The 20,246-nt window shown below is 40.2% G+C and overlaps 3 protein-coding genes across 3 annotated transcripts; 1 reads left to right on the top strand and 2 right to left on the bottom strand.

Annotated features, from left to right (window-relative positions):
- Nucleotides 1-155: 155 nt before the first annotated feature.
- prelid3a (PRELI domain containing 3A) lies at nucleotides 156-3,725 on the top strand. Its single transcript, XM_077599134.1, has 7 exons — nucleotides 156-506; nucleotides 910-1,078; nucleotides 1,150-1,239; nucleotides 1,334-1,404; nucleotides 1,487-1,589; nucleotides 1,731-1,805; nucleotides 1,895-3,725. The coding sequence occupies exons 1-6, from the start codon at nucleotides 475-477 to the stop codon at nucleotides 1,788-1,790; spliced, it is 525 nt and encodes a 174-aa protein (XP_077455260.1). The 5' UTR covers nucleotides 156-474; the 3' UTR covers nucleotides 1,791-1,805; nucleotides 1,895-3,725.
- fbxo32 (F-box protein 32) lies at nucleotides 2,718-9,524 on the bottom strand. The gene is made up of 9 exons (XM_077599133.1): nucleotides 9,258-9,524; nucleotides 8,653-8,771; nucleotides 8,424-8,473; nucleotides 8,214-8,306; nucleotides 6,457-6,550; nucleotides 5,590-5,774; nucleotides 5,305-5,487; nucleotides 4,217-4,360; nucleotides 2,718-3,715 (listed from the first exon to the last, which is right to left on the bottom strand). The coding sequence occupies exons 1-9, from the start codon at nucleotides 9,368-9,370 to the stop codon at nucleotides 3,626-3,628; spliced, it is 1,071 nt and encodes a 356-aa protein (XP_077455259.1). The 5' UTR covers nucleotides 9,371-9,524; the 3' UTR covers nucleotides 2,718-3,625.
- Nucleotides 9,525-13,712: 4,188 nt separating this feature from the next.
- LOC144073186 (kelch-like protein 38) lies at nucleotides 13,713-17,917 on the bottom strand. Its single transcript, XM_077598822.1, has 5 exons — nucleotides 17,741-17,917; nucleotides 15,709-16,972; nucleotides 15,494-15,635; nucleotides 14,713-14,818; nucleotides 13,713-14,290 (listed from the first exon to the last, which is right to left on the bottom strand). Exons 2-5 carry the CDS (start codon nucleotides 16,911-16,913, stop codon nucleotides 14,001-14,003), a joined length of 1,743 nt encoding a protein of 580 aa, XP_077454948.1. The 5' UTR covers nucleotides 16,914-16,972; nucleotides 17,741-17,917; the 3' UTR covers nucleotides 13,713-14,000.
- Nucleotides 17,918-20,246: the final 2,329 nt, after the last annotated feature.

Genomic DNA, 20,246 nt, shown 5'->3' with positions numbered 1-20,246 from the left:
ACAATGATGATATATTTTGGTCAATGAATATTTAATTTATTTAAATAGACAAAAAAACGTAAAAATAGTCAGTAAATTCCGATTTGGGGGTTAATAAGTGAGTTTTATTTTGACATTTCAAACGTTAGCCAATTCCGTCGCACACTGAAACTTGATGTTGATGGCGACAGTCAATCGAGCATCGGCGTTGCTTCTGCTCATCCTCCTCCTCATTGCACCATAAAAACAAAGATATCACCTTTCCTGCCTGCTGCTATCTTCTCTCCAACAACAGGATAAGCCATTCTCAAGTGTTTGTTGCTTATCGTTGATGCTCAGGGAAAAAGGAGCATCAGAATACCCTGAACTGATGGTGGTGGTCCCGGGGCCCAGCTTACTTACTGACCATACTCATTGCAGCATATGGTCCACAGAAGCTTGCAAAGACAATAGAGGGTGTTCTGAAGACACAAGGTCAATACACCCAGTGGAAACATGAAGATTTGGAGCACAGAGCATGCTTTCAGGTTCTGTACATTTTGCTTTATTCCTCATAAGTCAGAGACAGCTCCGATGCTATAAGGCAGGGGTAGGGAACCTATGGCTCGGGAGCCATATATGGCTCTTTTGATGGGTGAGGTAAAATGTGGGAACCGCTGTTGAGAGAGCTAAGTCCTGAATGCATCAATAGGAGCATTACGTGATCAGTGTGGTGCCGACATGACCCCTAGTGCGGCTTTAAACATTTTTTTTCCTTCTGCATGCATACTCTCATTGATTAGCAACAGCGCGACAATGTTGTCAGAAGATCTCAGAGAACGTTTGTACCACGTAGCCGTGAATGGTTGATCGCTGTTCCCTGCTATGAAAGTTGATCGCTGTTCCCTGCTATGAAAGTTGATTTGCTTACTTGTACCTGTTTGTGTGAAGTTACCCATGGGAAACGGTGATCAAGGCTGCCATGAGGAAGTATCCTAACCCCATGAACCCACACGTGGTGGGTGTGGACGTGCTGGATCGCCGCCTGGATGCAGAAGGACGCCTACATAGCCATCGGCTCCTTAGCACAGAGTGGGGCCTGCCCGCAATCGTACGAGCGGTCAGTGGTCACGGCTTCACTGTGCGCGTTCACCCACACGTTTGCTCGATTTCATGTTATTTATCTTGTAGATACTGGGAACCAACCACCTACAGACATACGTGAAGGAACTGTCCATCGTCGACCCTGAGGAGAAGAAAATGGAGCTGTGCTCAACAAATGTATGATCAATGGAGATTTAAAGCCTTTTTGCCTGCATTGAGCCATGGTTATTTAATGTATTGACATTACAATGACTGTTGCTTTGTCCTGCAGATTACTCTTACTAACCTGATATCAGTGGATGAGAGGCTTCTTTACACACCACACCCAGACAACCCTGAGGTGTAAGTACATGTCTTTCTTTTCCACTTTATTTCTTAAAGTGGTCTTAGATGTGTAGCTGTAGCTTTTTCTTGTGCTCTACAGCACTGTCCTGACGCAGGAGGCCATCATTACAGTTAAGGGAGTGAGCTTGAGCAACTACTTGGAGGGCATGATGGCGAGGAGAATGACTGCTAATGCCAGAAAGGTAACAATACTGTATGATAATATAAATTATAGTCATCCCTTGCTTGACATTTCCTTGTCAACCTTCCGTAATATTCTGATATGTCACCATGTACGGTCTTTGTGTGTACTTTATTCTGTTTTTTTTCCTCTGGCTCTGTAGGGCTGGGATGCTATTGAGTGGATTATTCAGAACTCTGAAAGAGACAATATTACGCTCTGACATTTACTAACAATGGTAACTTTGACCATCTTTTTTCCTCATTTGATAAAATGCAGTATTATGGGTCTTATGTTCATATTCTTGTTTAAAATTTACATTTGCAGGATGGCCACACCCTAACTTGAGCCGGTGCTTCAGACTAATGTCGGTGGATTTTTTGTGGACTTTTTCAAACAACAAATTTCATTAACAGAGAAGACACTGGGGGACTTGCGCTTCCAAAGGGAGAACGTCAATGCTCAATGAATGAGTTCTGCTAGAATAGAAAATGCATATAAAATAACAAACCAATTGAAACCAGAAAACTCTCTGGGCAGTGGGAAGAGTCCCCAGGAAAAAAAGGTGCTTTTTATGTATTAAAGATTTATTGTGCATGATAAGAGTAAGATGAAAAGAATAGCATGGTATGTAGAATTCTTTGCTCACATTACAATGGAATACCAGCTCATTTCTTATTCCAGCTAGTATTAACGCCAACTATTTGCAACAGAGATTGTAAGTGAAGAAGGCTATATGCGAGGGAGGGGACAGTTGAAAAAAACTGGTTGACCCCTTGATGTTGCCTATGTGTGCGTGCCACATGCCTTTGCGTGCGTGTGTGCGTGTGTGTGTGTGTGTGTGTGTGTATGTCTGTACGTGTGCGTGTGTGTGTGTGTGTGCGTGCGTAGAACTACACAGCAGCCCAACCAAGTGAGTGTTGAGCAATGTAGTGTTAAATGTATGCATATTGACTTGAAAAAAAAATGCAACAAGCAGTGAATAATGATTTTATTCTAACTTTCTGCCATTTAATTTCATTTATATCAACTATTGCAAGGAGTCCATTTTTTTAGCCTAAGCCATTTACACAAAAAATGATAATTTCCCCCTTGTTTAGATCAAATTAACGAGGGTCAATAAAAAAGAAACGGAGTAAATCCAAACACTTCTGGAACTAAACATTTTATTGAAACAACAGAGCATTTACAGAATGTACTGCATAGTATGTACAGTACTTCAGTTGGTTGAGCAGTACTGAACAAAATATTGATATTCAATAGGATTTCTGTCAAAACCGACTTTAACAAGCTGAGCTAATTAACCCATAATTTTTAATAAATACATAGCATGTTCTTTATCATGCACGTCTTGGGAAGAAGAAAAAAAGGTTACAGACACACACACATTCTTTGGTATTCATGAATGCACATGATTGTGTTCATGATCAGTAAACAGCATCTAGAAATCTATCACTGTTAACTCAGTACCAGTTTCAAGTTCTGCAGTAAGGCACACCGAGTTGGATGAAACTCCAAAAAAAAATGCAAAATGCAGCCACGGCAGATAAGAAACCAACTTTAAAAACATTCAAAAAATATCAAACCTTATAAAAGTGAAAAAGTAATTAGAAAAAACATGATGGTGCTGTAACACCCAGTTATAATATGACTCTTTGACTCTAGCAATGCTGATCATAATGACACCATATGCTCTTTAAATAGTGTCCCATTAAAGCAATCAGCTTTAGCAAAACATTCAAATCAGTTACATACTCATACAATAACTTTCCAGATTCCTGTGTTGAAATAAACTATTCAACAAGTTAAAACTACTTTTCCTTACGTCTACGCCTCCCTTTTGAACAAGAATATTCGTTCTAACATTCATTAGCTCTCTTTTCCTCACTTAACAGAGACAATCTTTTCAAGCAGTATAAAAAAATACCTAAATCTCTATTGCATACATGTCCCACTGCCTGATCGCCATCGACTTACACATTAGCTGTAAGTACATGAAATAAAAAAAATCACTTTTATGTACAATATGTACACTCAGTCCATATGTGTGATGGGGCATCAGAATTTAAAAAGGTTGATGAAATCTTGAGGGGAGAGAGCCATGGTGCAACTCTCGGGGTTATTGGCAGTGCACGGATGATTTGTTTCCTGTTGTGGAAAAAAACGGCATATAAAAAACTTTTAAGATTTTTTCATCCATTGAAATATGGTAATTAGTCATAAACTGCATTTCCATTACATAGTACTTTGCAAAATGTGAATTTAGAGTTGAAAAAGAGTTGATTGAAACATCCAAATTTTGAGTAAAAAACAAACCTAGAATCTAGAATTGAAAATCAGCTAATAGAAAGTCCAAATTAAAAATATATCTATATATTTTTATGAATTAAATGATTCAAATACTTGCCAGAGAGCAACAGAAACACATTTTCTTTTTATTTATATACCACATGATGTAACGTATCTCTATTCTCAAATCTCTTGGACTATAAACAAGGCATGAAGCGGCCCACGTTATACTCTCAAAATCGCAATTATACTCTGGCAAAATATTTGAAAATTTGCTTTTGCTTTGTGAAAAACCCGCTATAGAAACGCAGCAACTCTCGTGCAGTTAAACTACTATAAGAAGAAAACAAATGTTTGTACCTTCCAAAAAAGGATGTGACAGTGTGAACAGAAGTGCAGAGTGTCACTGTACTGTTCTCGGCGAGGATAACAGCGGCTCAGCTTAAAGTACATTTTCTTCCATTCCAGATGACCTTTATCTGACACCATCAGACGCTTTCGGATCTAAAGCAGGGAACACACTTTTAAGAAACGTGTGAAAACAAAACAAAAAGCAGCACTCTCGTTGATGTGTCTTACACACCCGTCACAATTTCTTTTCCCTGCCAAACACTATAACCCACATTGGGTTGAGGTTAGTAGATAATCAGGTGCATTTTTGTGAGCTGGGTGTGAAGTGAACTCACTGCCAGCACACACCGCACGCTCTGTGTTGCCTCAGACTGACTTCAGGCAGTTTCATCAGCGCTTGGCTCCAAAAGAGCTAGTTTTAAAGGTTGGTGAAACTTTTTAGTGGTGTTGAGGTGTGTTGCATTATACTGAGGCTCGATCATGAAGGAGTAGTACTCCTAACAACTCTCAGTATAACGAGTTGCATTGAAAACACTCAAAGCCCCATGTGGCATGTGGCTTTTAAATTCATTCATTCATTTTCTGAACTGCGGGGGGTGCTGAAGCCTATCCCAGCTGACTTCAGAGGGGGGGGGGGGGGGGGGGGGGGGGGGGGGGGGGGGGGGGGCACCCTGAACCGGTGACCAGCCGATTGCAGGGCACGAGGAGGCGGACAACCATTCACCCTCACACTCATACCTAGGAGCAATTTAGAGTGTCCAATCAGCCTGACATGCATGTTTTTGGAATGTGGGAGGAAACCAGAGTACCCGGAGAAAACCCATGCAGGCCCAAGGTGAACATGCAAACTCCACACAGATGGACATAACCTGGATTTGAACCCAGGACCCCAGAGCTGTGAGGCCGTACTAACCACTCAAGCTTTTAAATTGTTACCTCAAAACTAAAGCCTTAACAGACTGCACTTGAAAACATGGACTATTTGCAACTAGGTATCTAATGCTGTGTAAAATCTGGAGGATGGCCTATTCTAATTTTATTTAATTTCCCTGTTTATTGAAGTAGTACGTTTACATATGAGCCGAGTGACCACTTGCCTGTCTGTCTGTGAAGTGGTATTGGCAGAGTCTCTTCCAAAGCAAGCGGTCCTCAGCAAGCCCCCCTAGTTCTGGACAGACTTGGCCCAAGCAGACCAAGTCTCTGCCATCTGACAGATGGTGCATGATGTTCAGCTGCAGGCTGGCAGGCAGCTCCATCAGTGTCATCCCTGTAGATTTTGGCTGGAAGGGCCAAAAAAAAGTTGGTACTAATTATTATAATTTATTTTTACTGACTATAAACAGTTCTGTGAATGTCACCAATGCTTTCTCTCTTTGTCTCACCCTGTTGATCTGAATGTTGTTTAGCTGCTGCTGCCACTGCAGGATGTTGTCCATGCGGTGCACCCACATGTTGATGTTTCCCACCAGCACCGACTTGCCCATGTCCTGAACCAGGCTACACAGTGAGACATAAAGTGTCTGGAGAAGCTCCTTGATGGGACGCACGTTCTGCTGGTCGTCGAGCACTGTGGCAGGAATTGACAAGAGTCATTAGAGATGGCGTGTTTACTAAGGGTAAATTAAACATTGGCTTATTATTGCCAAAACATTTCCTCATGATTAAAAACTCAAACATACGGAGCGGACATTCTCTTTTTGGCCAATGAGCTTCATAACAACACACAAATAAGATTAATTCAAAATCAATCAATCTCTAACTGCATTAGGTTTACCCTCACAAGGGTCGCAGGGGGTGTTGGAACCTATCCCTAACTAACTATGGCCACCAGGGGGCAGACACCCTGAATTGGTGGCCAGCCAATCACATGGCACAAGGAGATGAACAACGATTCACGCTCACACTCATACTTAGGGGCAATTTATAGTGTTCAACTAGCATACCATGCATGTTTTTGGGAGTACCCAGAAAAAACCTACACAATCAAGCGCATATGTTTTTATGAAAGATAACCTTTCGACTTGTTCTGGTTCATGAACGTGGCTCATAAAAATAATTGATGGAGTACACGGAAGGCGTCTCAAACAATTCGTGCACTGATTTGCAAGCAGTTTTTGCTCATTTTGGGTATGACACCAGACAGAAATCATCAATTTTAATAGCCCTGACTTTTGGGAAAAAATATCAATGCGAAAATATATAACAATGCCATTTTGTTCAATAACTATAATAAATATGGTAAGGCTCACCTTTCTGTACCACGCGCTCAAGAATATTCATGTAGTTCTTTTGAGCAACGCCACTGAGCGAAGGGAGTTGTGATTTGGCGATAAGTTCCAACAGCTTGAACAGAAAAAAGAGAGAAAGAGGATCATGAGTTGACTGCTTTAAGGTAAAGAGCCCAGATTCCATTGATTTGTCTGCTTTAGGTTTGTTAAACTGTGTTAAAAAATAAAGACAAACATACATTCCTAATGGGAACAGTAAGGCTGCAACTCATTGGCGAATTTTTTAAGGGGAACGAAAAAGCTAGGAACTATTTGGAGCCCAGCACAGGAAGCCAAAATGTTTTGCAAAACAAGCTTTAATCACTTGCCTGCTGATCCTGTCACAAGTGAATTATTTACCAGACTACGTGTGTGGTTATCATTATTAGCTTGCAGACACAGCACGTACTGGGCTGGCATGGAACGCAGGCAGGCTGTGACATCATGGAAGAACATGTATGACCTTGGAGATGGTGAACTAGAGAAGTTGCCGAACTACGTGAGAAACCAAGCGCTTTCATTTTTTGGGTGTTCAACAAAGTGAATTCCATTAAAACTTTGGTTTTAAGGGTTTTTCATCCACTTTTATGCCTGCCTGCTTGTGCCTTATTCCTTTTTCCATTCCTTCCTGCTGCATTCCTTCAGCCTAATCCTCTGACCTTCATCTTTTAGCAGCTCATCAAGTGCTCTGTTGCTTTGTGACGCAGCCACGCAGAACAATGTGCGTTTCCGTATCTACTTTTAGCACCCGTGCTCATAAAACTGCACTTCACAGCATACCCCTCACCTTACATTTTTACACACGGACGGTATTAGAAAGACGGTCTTTGATTATATAACGGAAATAGTGATATACCTTCACGTTTGTATTGATGACAGAATCTTCATTTGTTTTTCATGACACGGCTGAATGTCTTTTGGGAAAGAATTTGATCTGCGAAAGTGAGTCCGAGTAAAATGAAGCAATCAGTGACCCAGGACGGTGTGTTCAGACTGGATGATCGTGTTACGCAGACATATTGTTCTACGGTCTTACTGCCCTGGACACTAGATATTTTGCTCAGAAGCCTACATTAAAAAGTCACTTAAACTTTAGACAATACTTTGACAATTGTTCACTAAACTGTACGAGAATTTTTTTTAATCAACAATGAGGACATAACCCCACAGGGCGTGATTCACACGTTCCAGTTGGCGTTTGGTCAGAGGAGGCAGAATCACCTGACAAGCATCAGGTCGAGTTTCATGACGCCTTTGAGGAGGGGTCTCACATCAGTGCGTAGCTACCCCCTCCCACATTGAGCCACGTGAGGCTCACGTGGCTTCACATGTGGAAAATTATCACATCAGTGCGGTGAGGGGAAAAAAATGATATCCGGTTACAAATGTAGTAAATTAACATTATGAATATTTATAGTAGTTTTTATATTAAGAATATGTGTTGCATGTTTAAAGAACTTGAACAAAAATATGTGCCTAGAGTGCTGACAGTTACCTTTGAGGCTATGCCATATATTTGGGCAGATTGTTATTTCCTGCTTTGGGGAGACATCATTTCAACACCCTCACCTCCATCTCCATTAGCCTGTCCTACTTTGACTCATACTCAAACATGCACCAGCTAGTTCAATCATCAGCAATGTCTGTAGAGAACTGATAAGCGGCGCACACCCTTCAAGCGTGGCAAACCTAAATACGTCAGCAAAGACATTGTGGGAAGTCAGAAAAAAAAGACTCACTCTGACGACGTAATTGAACCTCCTCGTGTCATTGATGGCGCTGCAGAAATCCAAGCGGTTGAAGGCTTCCCCCAGAGTGCAATAACCATGGCGCTGAGAGTTTTAATGAACAAGTTATTAGTTTGCAATCCTCCACAGGACCATAAAGTTTTCTTGTCATGTTGACATAAGCAATGACAAAATGTTTGGGTAGCCAAGAATATGCATTACCTCCTTGGTGCTTCCTTTATGAACATAAATCCACTTTTCCCTGTGGAAATCTGGAGAAAACAACATGTTGTTCTTAGTAGGTGGAAATGCCCTTCAAGACATGGAGGGACATGAATTCAAAATAACATTTTGAGCATCTCTTTCCCATCTATGACTGCAAGATTAAACTTTAATCACTCCAGACTGAACAATAACAGACAATGTATACTAGCGAGACAAAGTAACTCACATGGAACCTTAGTGTTGTTGTTCATGAGGTCTTTTTTCCTCTTCTTGGCAGCCATGTCGTAACCGAGAGAAAGCAGCAAGTTCTCCTTGTTGAAACACTCATGCTCTGCTTTGCAGAAGCTACAAAAAAACACAAACAACATTTGTATTCAACCTTGAGTACGTTGTAGCACAATTGTTGATGCATGAGGTGGGAAACTATCAACTATTTCTTCCCTAGAATTAATATTAATGCCACTGATTTATAGTGACCAGCAGAATAATCCAAACAATCTTGTGTACTGAACTATATCCTGTTTTTTTGTGACATTAAGGTTAAGAAATAATCACATTCCATCCTACACTCTCACAAACCACAACAAATAAAATGCCAACGCGCATCTCCACGTGCGCGTTGAATGTTGTTCAAAAGAAACAATTAAATCCGTTTTTAAAGTGACTCACTCGACATTAATGCGCTCTCTTGCGAGGTTATTAATAGATGCGCGATTAGCGACGAAGTGCGGAGCATGAAAACAAAAATCCCAGCGAAGGAAAATTGAAGTGTATCTCTATCCAATTCCGCTTTTCCCCCACAAACATAACGACGTTTTGTTGATGACAAACCTTTCCATCGAGATGTTGTTGTTCTTATCGTCTGCTGATGTCTTTTTCCACCCATCCTCGGTTTTAACCCAACATTGGCCCGGCGACCTCCAGTCCTGTCCGAGGAAAGGCATCCTTCGCTAAGAGGGCAGATTTATGACAAAAAAAGGAGTAAAACGCCGATTACGTTAATGTATATCCCTCCTTTCGGGGTATTTGCTTTTCAACTTGTGTTAGTTACTCTTGTGGTGTTGACATTGCGCAGCTTGAGCTTCTTATATGTTCCCGGAAGCAGACAGGCCCCGCCCACTTTGGCCATTTCCCCGCAGCACGTGGCTTTGTTTATCTGCCGCAGCGTTGCAAAACGTTGCGGGAAAGCAACAAACGACACTTCATACAAACCGCCCTGATGACAAGTGTACGTGTGTTTGGAAATATTAGTCGCCAAGACGCTGGAGTCAACCTTTTTAACGATAGCTGTGCTCTAAGAAGCGATTACGTAAGAGTCTCAGGGCAGCTGGTTTTGGGGCATTGGTTGCCATTGACAACGATGGCCGTCAAATCCATTGGAATCGGGATGGCTGCCATTGAGCAATCATGGTTTATAGTCCATTTTTTTCTGGTGGGAGAACCGAACTTTTGTTCTAGTCCGTTTTTGTAATAAAGAGAATAACTCAGTTGTATCATATTTCATTTGAGCTAAAATATTTATCATAAATTGGAAAAATGTGCAATTATTGACTGTTTTCATCTTTTTTAAATGGTTTTGATATTGGCAACAAATTAAGGATATCTTCCGCCTACTGCCCATAGTTGGCTGGGATAGGCTCCAGCACCCCAGCGACCCTTGTGAGGATAAGTAGTAGGGCTGGCGTTGACAGCAATAGACATTCAATTCTGGGAACAGTCATTTGCTGTCAGCCCTCCCTAGTAAAAAAATATTGGACAATTTTAGACAAACTCAGCAGGTCATTAGTTGGGTCAACCCTTAAATTGGCTCTTGGTACAATAAGTAATAATGCCGTTAAATATACATAAGTAAAAACAACATTTCTGTAACAAAAGTGAAACATTTTCCCTGTTTTTTTCAGTTTGTTGACATTTAGTTATGGTCTTAAGGGAAATACATGCTTTTGCCATATTATCACAATTTTCTAGTCATGAGTGGACTTTTTGAATGACATATTTTGTTGTCCTGATATTCAATTTGAGTGTGGCATGACTTTCAGTCATACAAAGACGTATTCCGTATAGTTTCGTGATTCGTGACAAGTTAATTCCTCAGTCCCATGATCATCAGTCACTCCCGTTAATATAAATAGATTTAGAGTGGGACATCTCATTCAGTTTGGGTATTGAGTTACAATGTATTTTGTGTGAGGATGTTTGATCTTGTAACAAGTTAGCTTTGCTTTACTTCTTTGGTTTGGCCAATTTTCGCAGAGGCAGCAAGAATTGATCCATGAGAAGAAACTGTCAAAAGTGCTGTGAAAGTAAAATAATCTACAATAACAATGTCAGTCCACAAACTCTAATGATACCACATGTCTGTCTGTTCATGTGAAGTTCACTTCCTTAATGTCCTGCGGCATGATAAGCAAAGAGCATTCGAGGGAGGAAAGGCCACAGACACGCGAAGTGTGTTGTCCATCATGTGCTTGGAATAAAAAATGTAGTGCACTGTAAACATGTATTGCGAGAGGGTCATTCAGTCCCTCCGTAATTCACAAGCCTATGCAATCCGTCTAAACGTGAGCAGCAGATACACATGTGGTGCAACACTGCCTTCTTGGAAGAAGATCATCTCATGTTTATGGGGGGAAACATTATACACGTTAAATGCACTAGCTGGCTCTTCTCTTCATGTGTGCTAATCACTAAAGACTTCCTATGGTGTTTGTTGTAAATCTTTGACCATTTAATTTGCACCGGTAATCATTGATTTGAAATGTTTTGTTGTTTTTGGAACAGATGGCAGTTTGGTTTGGTGACTGTGGTTTTAGTATAATAGCCTCCGGATGGGGGGTGAAGGTCTTACTTGTGCTTGATTCTGCAGTTCAACATTACATGTAGACACTTAGTAGAACATTTTGTTTGCACTGTTTGTGGGAATTGCTGCCATTTGGATAGTCATTAAGAAATAACAGAGGCTAACATGATGTCATCATGTTTATGAAGTGAAGTAAGATGACTTCATGCATGCTACGGTATGAACCTCGGAGGGAAATTATCCCCTAATGTGCAATAGCTTCTATTCCTGTAACAGGCAAATTGACATGGTGATGTAGAAAATCCCAACAAATGTTCACTTTTAAAAACAGGGGAATCATACCACATGACTGGGCTTGTTTGGATGTCTTGTTATTTCAAAATCCAAATTAGTTTCTTCAACGTTTTAGACGGTTTAGAGCACATGTGTCAAAGTGGCGGCCCGGGGGCCAAATCTGGCCCGCCGCATCATTTTGTGTGGCCCGGGAAAGTAAATCATGAGTGCCGACTTTCTGTTTTAGGATCAAATTAAAATGAAGAGTATAGATGTATATTAAATTTCCTGATTTCCCCCCTTTTAAATCAATAATTGTAAATTTTTAATCCATTTTTTCTGTTTTTAGTTCAAAAATCATTTTGTAACATCTAAAAATATATAGAAAAAGCTAAAATAAACATTGTTTTAGATCTATTAAAAAAAAAATTCAGGGTTTTTAATCCAGTTCTTTTAATCCATTTATTAAAAAAATCTAAATATTATATCTAAAATCGTCTGGCCCAAGTGAAATCAAGTTGACGTTAAAGCGGCCCGCGAACCAACCCGAGTCTGACACCTCTGGTTTAGAGCAACCTTCATTTCAGTGACCGTATTAAAATGACAAGAAAAGCTTAGAGCTTAGAGTCACTGATAAATGAAACGACCATAGTTTTGGATGACCTCTAACCTGCAAAAGTGACCAGTGTTTATACAGGATATATATAATAGGGCTAGAACAGTTTCATAATGCACATACACGCATTTAGGGCAGGCAGGCAGAGTTACACAAATATGTAGCAGAAGTAAACAGATGAAGTGACCACTATTCCACTATATTGCTCTCATGGAAACATGACATAGATATTGCATAAACATTTCAAGCACAACAAAATCCTTTACAACTTTTTGTACTTTAATGTTATTATTTTTGAACGCATCCACAGTCTTATTGTTTATCTTGTTTTCTTTTTAAAAATGACAAAAAAAAATGCATGAATAAATTTTTTAATCAAAATGAAATAAGATGATACTTTGCAATCTCACTTTTAATATGGCATGTAGAGGTTAGGTACTGGCAAAGGAGGCTACGTCACTACCAGCGTCAACCTAACCTTGACAACCATTATACAAACACAAATATGATGTTGCTTTTAAGCTGTGACTACCCAATTCTTTCTGTAATCATTCCATCCATCCGTGTTTTTGTTGTGATGTTGTGAGCAGACGAGACAGCTGCTCTATCCTGATTGCTCCTCCTCTTGCACCACACCTGTCGTTGCTGCTCCCGGATGGGTTTCATCACATCACACTCGCTCATATTCTCTCTTGTGAAACCCCCGTTGCTGGTTTTCCCCCTCCTCTCACATCTGCCAGCCCACATGACTCACGTGGTGTGGCAGTTGTCCTCTTGTTTGTGTCTCAAAATAACACCAGCTCACCTATAGTTTTCCAACAGCCCAGACACACTCTCCACTCCACTTACTCTCAACTTCACCATCTGACCTACTGACTTCCAGTGGAAAAACACGCCAATGCAATATGTGCTCCATCACATCACATCACGTTCACTGAACAGCTGAACACTTAAAAATGTCATCTGATTAGCGATGCTGACTTTATAAACTAACTCAAGATGTTTGTTTATTTATAGGTTTTGGGTTTAGCTGTTGCAAATCAATGATAATCAAATCGAGCTGTTTGCTTCTAAGAAAATAATACAATTCTCTTTTTTTTCACCTCGGGATTCGCAGTAAAGTAAGTTGGACTTGGACACAATAAATTCATGTGTTTCCCATTTTTACATCCATGTGCATTGAAATCCACGATGTGCTAATGTGCTCGTATGAAGTTTCTTTCAAACCCAACCTTTACTTCCATGAGAAGCAGAATAATCTTACTGCTGGAAACAATTCACCTCTGGTCCCTGTAAAATGATATCTTTCTTTTTTCAATAATCTGTTTCTCCTCCTGTCGTTGCCAAGAACCGGTCTGGTGGTCCAAATAAAGGTTCAGTCTGCGTAAGATGGCATTAGACATGTCGAGACATGCAGGAGGTATGAGATATGCAACCCATGTTGCACTTACTGGCAACATAACAGTTGACAAACTGGGAGAATGGAAGGAAAATATATTTATTTGTGACCATTATATATTATGGTATGGTATGCTATTAGTAAACTCAGATTGTGAAATAGTACACACATTTCAACAAAAAAATATTTACAGCCAGTTTAAGCAAAATCAAATCTAGTCCAGTCTCCATCCTCAAATAAACACAATTCATTTATTTTCTTAAATAAAAATAGCACTTTATTGTAAAAAGAAACACAAGACAACAACAATAATAATAATAAAAATAGAATTGCAAAATGGTGAAAAAATATCCTCAAAAAATGGTTTTACTGTAATATTCTTTTCAGGAGCGTGGCTTGTTGAGTGCTATCGGGAGATAACAATTGCTGCATTTATGAGTGAATCTTCTAAAAGTGGACTTTTCACTTTCATCAGTGCCATCTTATCTACGAGTTAGTCCAAGTTTGTGACACGCATGTCAGTGTAAGAGAGCCATGGTCAAAGAGTTTAAATGGGAGACTTCCTTTAACTGTCCAAGCATCTGTCCTCGGATCATAGCACTCAAAATTATCTGAGTCCTCAATGACATCGTGTCCGTTGATATATCGTCCGCCGGTGATGTACAGTTTGTTATTGAGCACTGCAGCTGCATGATGCATTCTCCTCTCTTTCAAGTTGGCACACTTGAGAAAGCAGTTGACCTTAGTGTCATAGGCGATCACCCTCCTGGTGTATCCTGGGACCAAGAAAACATTCACATGAGACTGGAATCCCAAATAGTAGGCATGAAAAAAAAAATCAACATTCAGAGCAAAAATACATGCTGACAGTCATTTTTTTTTTTTTACCTCAAAGTATTTTACACAAGAATACTCTCTCAGCTGCAGGTAATTAACAAAAATGTACAGGAGCAACATCTTGTTAAAAGTATTCTTAGAAGAATGGAAGCTAAAGATAAAGATGTGTATATGTATATGATAGATATACTATATGTAGTGTGAACATCTATGTTGAATTCATTGTTATTTACTAAGCAGTATGTCAACAGTTGGTGAACATTATCATAAAGCCAACCAACAAATCTATTGAAACTTGAGTAGCACCATATGTTATTATCCTAATGTATTCTCTTATTTTTATTAAAACCTGGGTCAGTACCTCCGATAATGTATATTTTTTCATCCATCACAACAGCAGGAGCAGACACATTCTTCACTGTTCTGTTCTCCATTTTGCACCACATGTTCCTGGCAATGTGATACACCTGCAGAGGTAGATATCAATGGGAAAAAATAAAATATCAAAACTTAAACAACAAACACCTTTTGCTTCTTAGGCGTTTGCATGTTCTCCATGTGCTTGTGTGGTTTATATCCATAAATGGAATTGATTATTATTATGAATATAAATGTAAACACTAGTTTGACTAAAGTGAGTCATTCTTCTGGAACCAGACACTTGGGTCAAAAGTAAATTTTTGGCTGTTCATTTTGTACTTTTGCCAAATTGAGGAAATTTATGGTCAAAAGATATTAGAAAATGGAGAAAAAAAGTCGTAACCATTTTTACCTTGATCAGTCCTTAGCTACCATCCTTTATTCAAGTGGTATTATTATTATTATCTATTTAGTTGCTAATATCTGTACAGTTGAATGGAAAAATATATTGTTTGAAATTCTCAAGCAACTTTATGCGGCATAATGTCAAGCGAAAGTTTTTGAGGTGAGTTGTTCTTTTGATAAAATATACACATGTCCTAAAGAGATCCTCATGTCTCATTTTAATATTCTTAGAAAAGCGCCTGGTTTCAGGAAAGCAGTTGACGATGCCCCACGATCAGACAAGTAATCAGCTGGGTAGGCTCCAGTTTTCCTTCAACAATAATGAGTGTGTGTGTGTATAGATTAGGGAATGGATGCCTGGTTCTATTGGTTGTCACCTGAGTGAGTCGGACTGGGTTCTGTAAGTCATCTTCTCCTCCAAACATGTAGATCCTCTGGTTGGTGGCAGCCACAGCAGGGTACAGCACAGCCACAGGCATGGGGGCCATGAACTCCCATTGGTTGAACATGCTGTTGTACCTAAAGGCATTGTAAAAAGAAATGCCATTGCTGCAATATTTTAATGCAACCAAATATTCCAGTCTTAGCTTACCTTTCCACGCTGTCCGTCAGCCGTCTGTTGCACCCGAGTCCTCCCAGCACGAAGATAAAATGCAAGTAGGAGACGCTCTGGTGGGCAAAGCGTTGCTCCAGCATGGGCTGGGCCATCCGCCATTCGTTGGTCTTGAGCGAGAGGGTATAGACAGTTGAAGAAACTTGGCAGTATTTTGATTTGGTGCTCAGGCCTCCAGTGACATACAGCACACTGTGAAGGGCCACGTAGGAAGCTTTGTAGAGTCGGATAGGAAGTTTAGCCAGACATTTCCACTCTTGACATTTCTCATCGAACACTAAAGCTTCCCTTGAGGTCTGTTCATTATTCTTCCTTCCTCCTACAACAACCAGATTATCATGGTAGGTGCAGCGCCTGGGAGCAATCCATACTGGTTTGAAGTCGCCTGTCGAGTCCCCTAAATATTTCGTGCTGAGGGAAAACAAGAGGCGGCGCACTGATTCGATGAGCTCGATGCAGAGGGCGGAGGACTGGATCAGAGGGTCGCTGGCGATGAACTGGAACAGGTAAGTGGGGTGGATGTGGCGTAGGCGCACTTTCTTAAACAGGTCACTAATGGCGTTGCGTCTGGGTAATGGGTCATGGCGGATCCAGGCGACGAGCGTCTCAAAGACCTGCTCTTCTTCTGCGCAAAGACCGTCATCCTCCAGGTAGCCCATAAGCTCTGGCAAAGAGAGTTCACACATATCCTCTGAATGAGAGACATCGTAGAAGTTCTTCATTGCCACATCCTTAGCCTTTGTTCTCAGAGTATTACAGTTCATGATCTCTGAGAACCTAATCATGCTCAAGCAGTTGTCAGCATCCAGCTGATCTTGAAGAAAGCTGGAGCAGGCCTCAAAAAGGCGACCGTACTGCAGCATGGATGTGGCCTGCATGAGAGGCAACACATTATCCATGCTGATGTGAGCCAAGCCCGTGTAGACATAGTCAATGATGGTGTTCAAGGTGGCTGACGTCAGGCCTTGCAGGTTGATCCTGGTCTGCCGCCTCTCTGTGAAGTTATTGCAGAACATGGCTCGGAAGTAGGGGCTGCTCGAGACGAGCACGTTGCGGTGGCAGGGGATCTCCACGTTCTCCGAACACAATAAAACATCGGTGAGCTGGTTCTCCTGTCTCAGGCTGTTGAGCTGGAGTAGCAGGTTGGATGGCTGCTCTTTATCTTTGTAGTGGAACACCTCCATTGCTGAGGAGGGACACGTCGCAAATTTGTTGTGTGATGGGTTGTCTCTTTCTAGGTCACCTAAATGACACAGAGTCAAATTTCATTAAGGACACCTTAGCCGTTGGTTTGCTACCGTGATCATGTAAATTTTCACAAAGTCAAACATTGACTTTTAATTCATTTTAATATTCTTACATCACAAAATATGGCACAGACAAGCTTTGTGAATTAAGTTAAACACGTCGGGTCTGAAATCCATATTAAAAAATAGTCCTTACTGTTATACTGTATGTAAATACTACAGATTCGGAATCCTCAGTGTCACTTTGGATTTTGTGTTTGTCCAATCTTTTGGCTCAATACCTGCCTGGGTATTGAATAACTATTTTGGTATGTGGTTTCCACTATCTGACATTGTGCAGTCATGTATCTCTTGTGTTGTTGTTTCTTCTCATTGGCCAGCTACAGGATTTTTTTCTTTTAATTAATCTTTATACCCATTGGCTACTTAAGGCTTAATGATGTCTTTTGACCTGAATGAGGATAAATATGAATGGACAAGGGTATTCATTCAAGGTTGTTTGCAATTGTTCTCTCGCTGGACAGTTCCCCAACATTACAAACTACTCTAAGAACATTTTTTGGCTGAAGTTTAAACACAAAAAAATGTGCACATAAACAGACTTTCTGTGTCGTGAACTGAACAGATAGGGACTTTGATGCAAAGCCTTACTATAATGTGAATTTCATTTGATTTCAAAACAGTGATAAGCAAATCCAGTTTTCTTTATCATCATGCTATTGCACTGTAGATCAGTCTGAGACTTATCCAATCAGAATGCTTACCTTCTTGAACCTTTATCAGACTTCTAGCAGGGTTCTTCAATGTATTTCTGGCTAGCAGTCAGCAGAAAAACTGATGTCTTGACATTTTCTTGTTCTTTCTCCCTCTTTACTCTCGTGTTGCTGCTGTGTGAGTATGATCTGAAGGGGGCTGTCTCTATGTAGGAGCGTGCCACAGGCTTCTTGTTGTTATGATCCCCTTCCACGAGGCCTCTGTGTACATTCCTACACTAAAAATAGGGCCTGTTTGGCAACATGGCTGCAAACTCACATGTGACATGAGGGAGAGCTTTCGCAGTATTCACTGGACCCCATCACCAGCGTCATTTCATTTCAGCAACAGGATTGTAGTTATGATCATCGATAACATTGACTTTGTTGACGCCGTGTGCTGCTGTAACACAAACGCTGAAGGCTGAGATGAACAACCGGTCCTAGCCCGCACTACTCTTTTCACATAAGTCATTGCTGATCTTTTTACAGATTTGTATTGGAGAGAAGTTTGATTTTCTTGGCTTGACGTACTGTGTAATCATCTGTATTGCATTTTCATAAATGTTAGGGCCAAATCACATTGGGTTTTATTATTTTTGCCTTCTCCTTGGACACTTTCACAACTGGTGAATACCTACGCAGAATATCTAATAATTAGTTTAGTTTTCACTCATCAGATTGCCTTGGAATGAAGTTTCTTGAGCCAAACAACACATTTCCCCTTTTGGGCATTGCTTTATTCCTTTTTTTGTCATTCCAAGCACCCCCCTCCCCACCCCCCTAGTGGTTGTGTCATATTCTGGGTGAAACATGAAGGTCTCCAAACAAATCAAATTATTTTTCTAATTGAAATCAAAGGGAGATTTGCATCATGAGATCATGCTAGACAAGCAAGAGCAACTGTAAAACAGAAAGAGACAGCACCATCTACTGTCTAGTTAGATCTAAAAATCATTGTCAGCACTGGCCAAATTAAATAGTAAGCAATTCTTTAAATAGGTTTTCATTGAAAGCATTTGCCATTTAACATGTCATGCTTTTTTTGCTTACAAATCCAGACCTTGGTTGTCAAAATAGTTTACCCTCCAATAAACAGTCAACTTGAATATAGAGTCATGCAATTTTTAAAATGCAAGTCTGTAAAACGAAGAAGTATTCCTAAATGATAGCAGCAATGGTTTTCTTTCTGTCATGAATGATAAAAAGAAAGTATAGGGAGCCTGACAGAAACAGAAAATGGAGACGCACTGGAAATCTGACTGCTCTAAGCTCACACTGGCACAAAATTGCTTGTTGCTGATATCTATCACCAAAAAAACATTTTGACTCAGAGGTAGAAGCAAGTATGGGTTCGCTATGGTAAGCCCCTCACAGACAATCCAGATTGGTGAGAGATTGTGTTGAGTTTCATCAAACATGGCCGCTTGTCATCTGTTGATGACACAGTATACTCATTTGAACCTGACCCTGATTCCTTGATTAAGGGTTTCTGTTCTGCCATTGAATATTTGTACATAATTTTTTAATTTGAGTTTTAAAGCACAATTTTATTCTTTTCTGTGTTTTATAGAAGGTAGCACTGCTCGGGTGTTTAAAAGGTGAAACATTGTCAAAGTTGCTTAAGAATATTGACTTCAACCTGCAGAATTCTGCAGACAAAAATTGAATGAGGCAGAACCCATTTTTATGGCGAAAGAAGGCAGTCCATGGTCTTTCATTTAATAATCTTTTCAAAAGACTGAAATTGTCATCCCACTTCCAATGCTGTCTTTCCAGAAAATGACACGTATTGAAAGCAATCAATATGTCACTTGCAAAATTGAGCTTCCATTTGCAAGATTTCCATAATGTCATATTTACAGAAAGAGTTTTTTAAAATTCTGGGTTGTATTGATGTGCTTAGATCTGAAAGGATGACAAATCACTTTGACTACATCCCTCAATTGCAAGCTCCCAAAGGAATCCTCTTCTTGCTCCACTCGAGTGTGATATACACAAGTTTGTCACTCTGTCATTTCAGTTCACATTTCTACTCCTCACAATTGGCCACCAAGTCTAAGCATGACTTAATTTATTGACTTTCACAGCTCTGACAGGTCTTACTAACCAACAAAATGGGTCAACACTCACGCGGGCTTACAAATCATGTCCGTCCATTTTTTTTTCTGAGCGGCACTTTTCATGGAAAACACTCATTGACACTTGCTTGACTGCAAAACTGAACTATAATTACTAAATGGATTTTTAGTTGGCAGGTACTGCAAGTGTCCAGATCCCAAACAAATGTCATCTCAAGATATCTTGCCACTGCTCCAGCAGGGGAGTATTGAACAACTATAGCAGAACAGAGTTTAATGTTTCATTTCCTAAAATGGCAGTCTTCAGGGCAACAATTTTGTTGTTATCCACTAGGTGTCAGGACAAAGTAGTACGGAGTACAAATCAGATTTGTTGCGACCTCTCTTGAGAAGACTGAGTCTGGACTACACAATAGATGAAATGAATAATAATGTAC

Source organism: Stigmatopora argus, chromosome 4 (genome assembly GCF_051989625.1).
Source record: "Stigmatopora argus isolate UIUO_Sarg chromosome 4, RoL_Sarg_1.0, whole genome shotgun sequence".
In the NCBI taxonomy this organism is placed as follows: Eukaryota; Metazoa; Chordata; class Actinopteri; order Syngnathiformes; family Syngnathidae; genus Stigmatopora; species Stigmatopora argus.
Note: the sequence above shows the minus strand (reverse complement) of the source record. Positions and strands in the feature narration are given on the sequence as shown.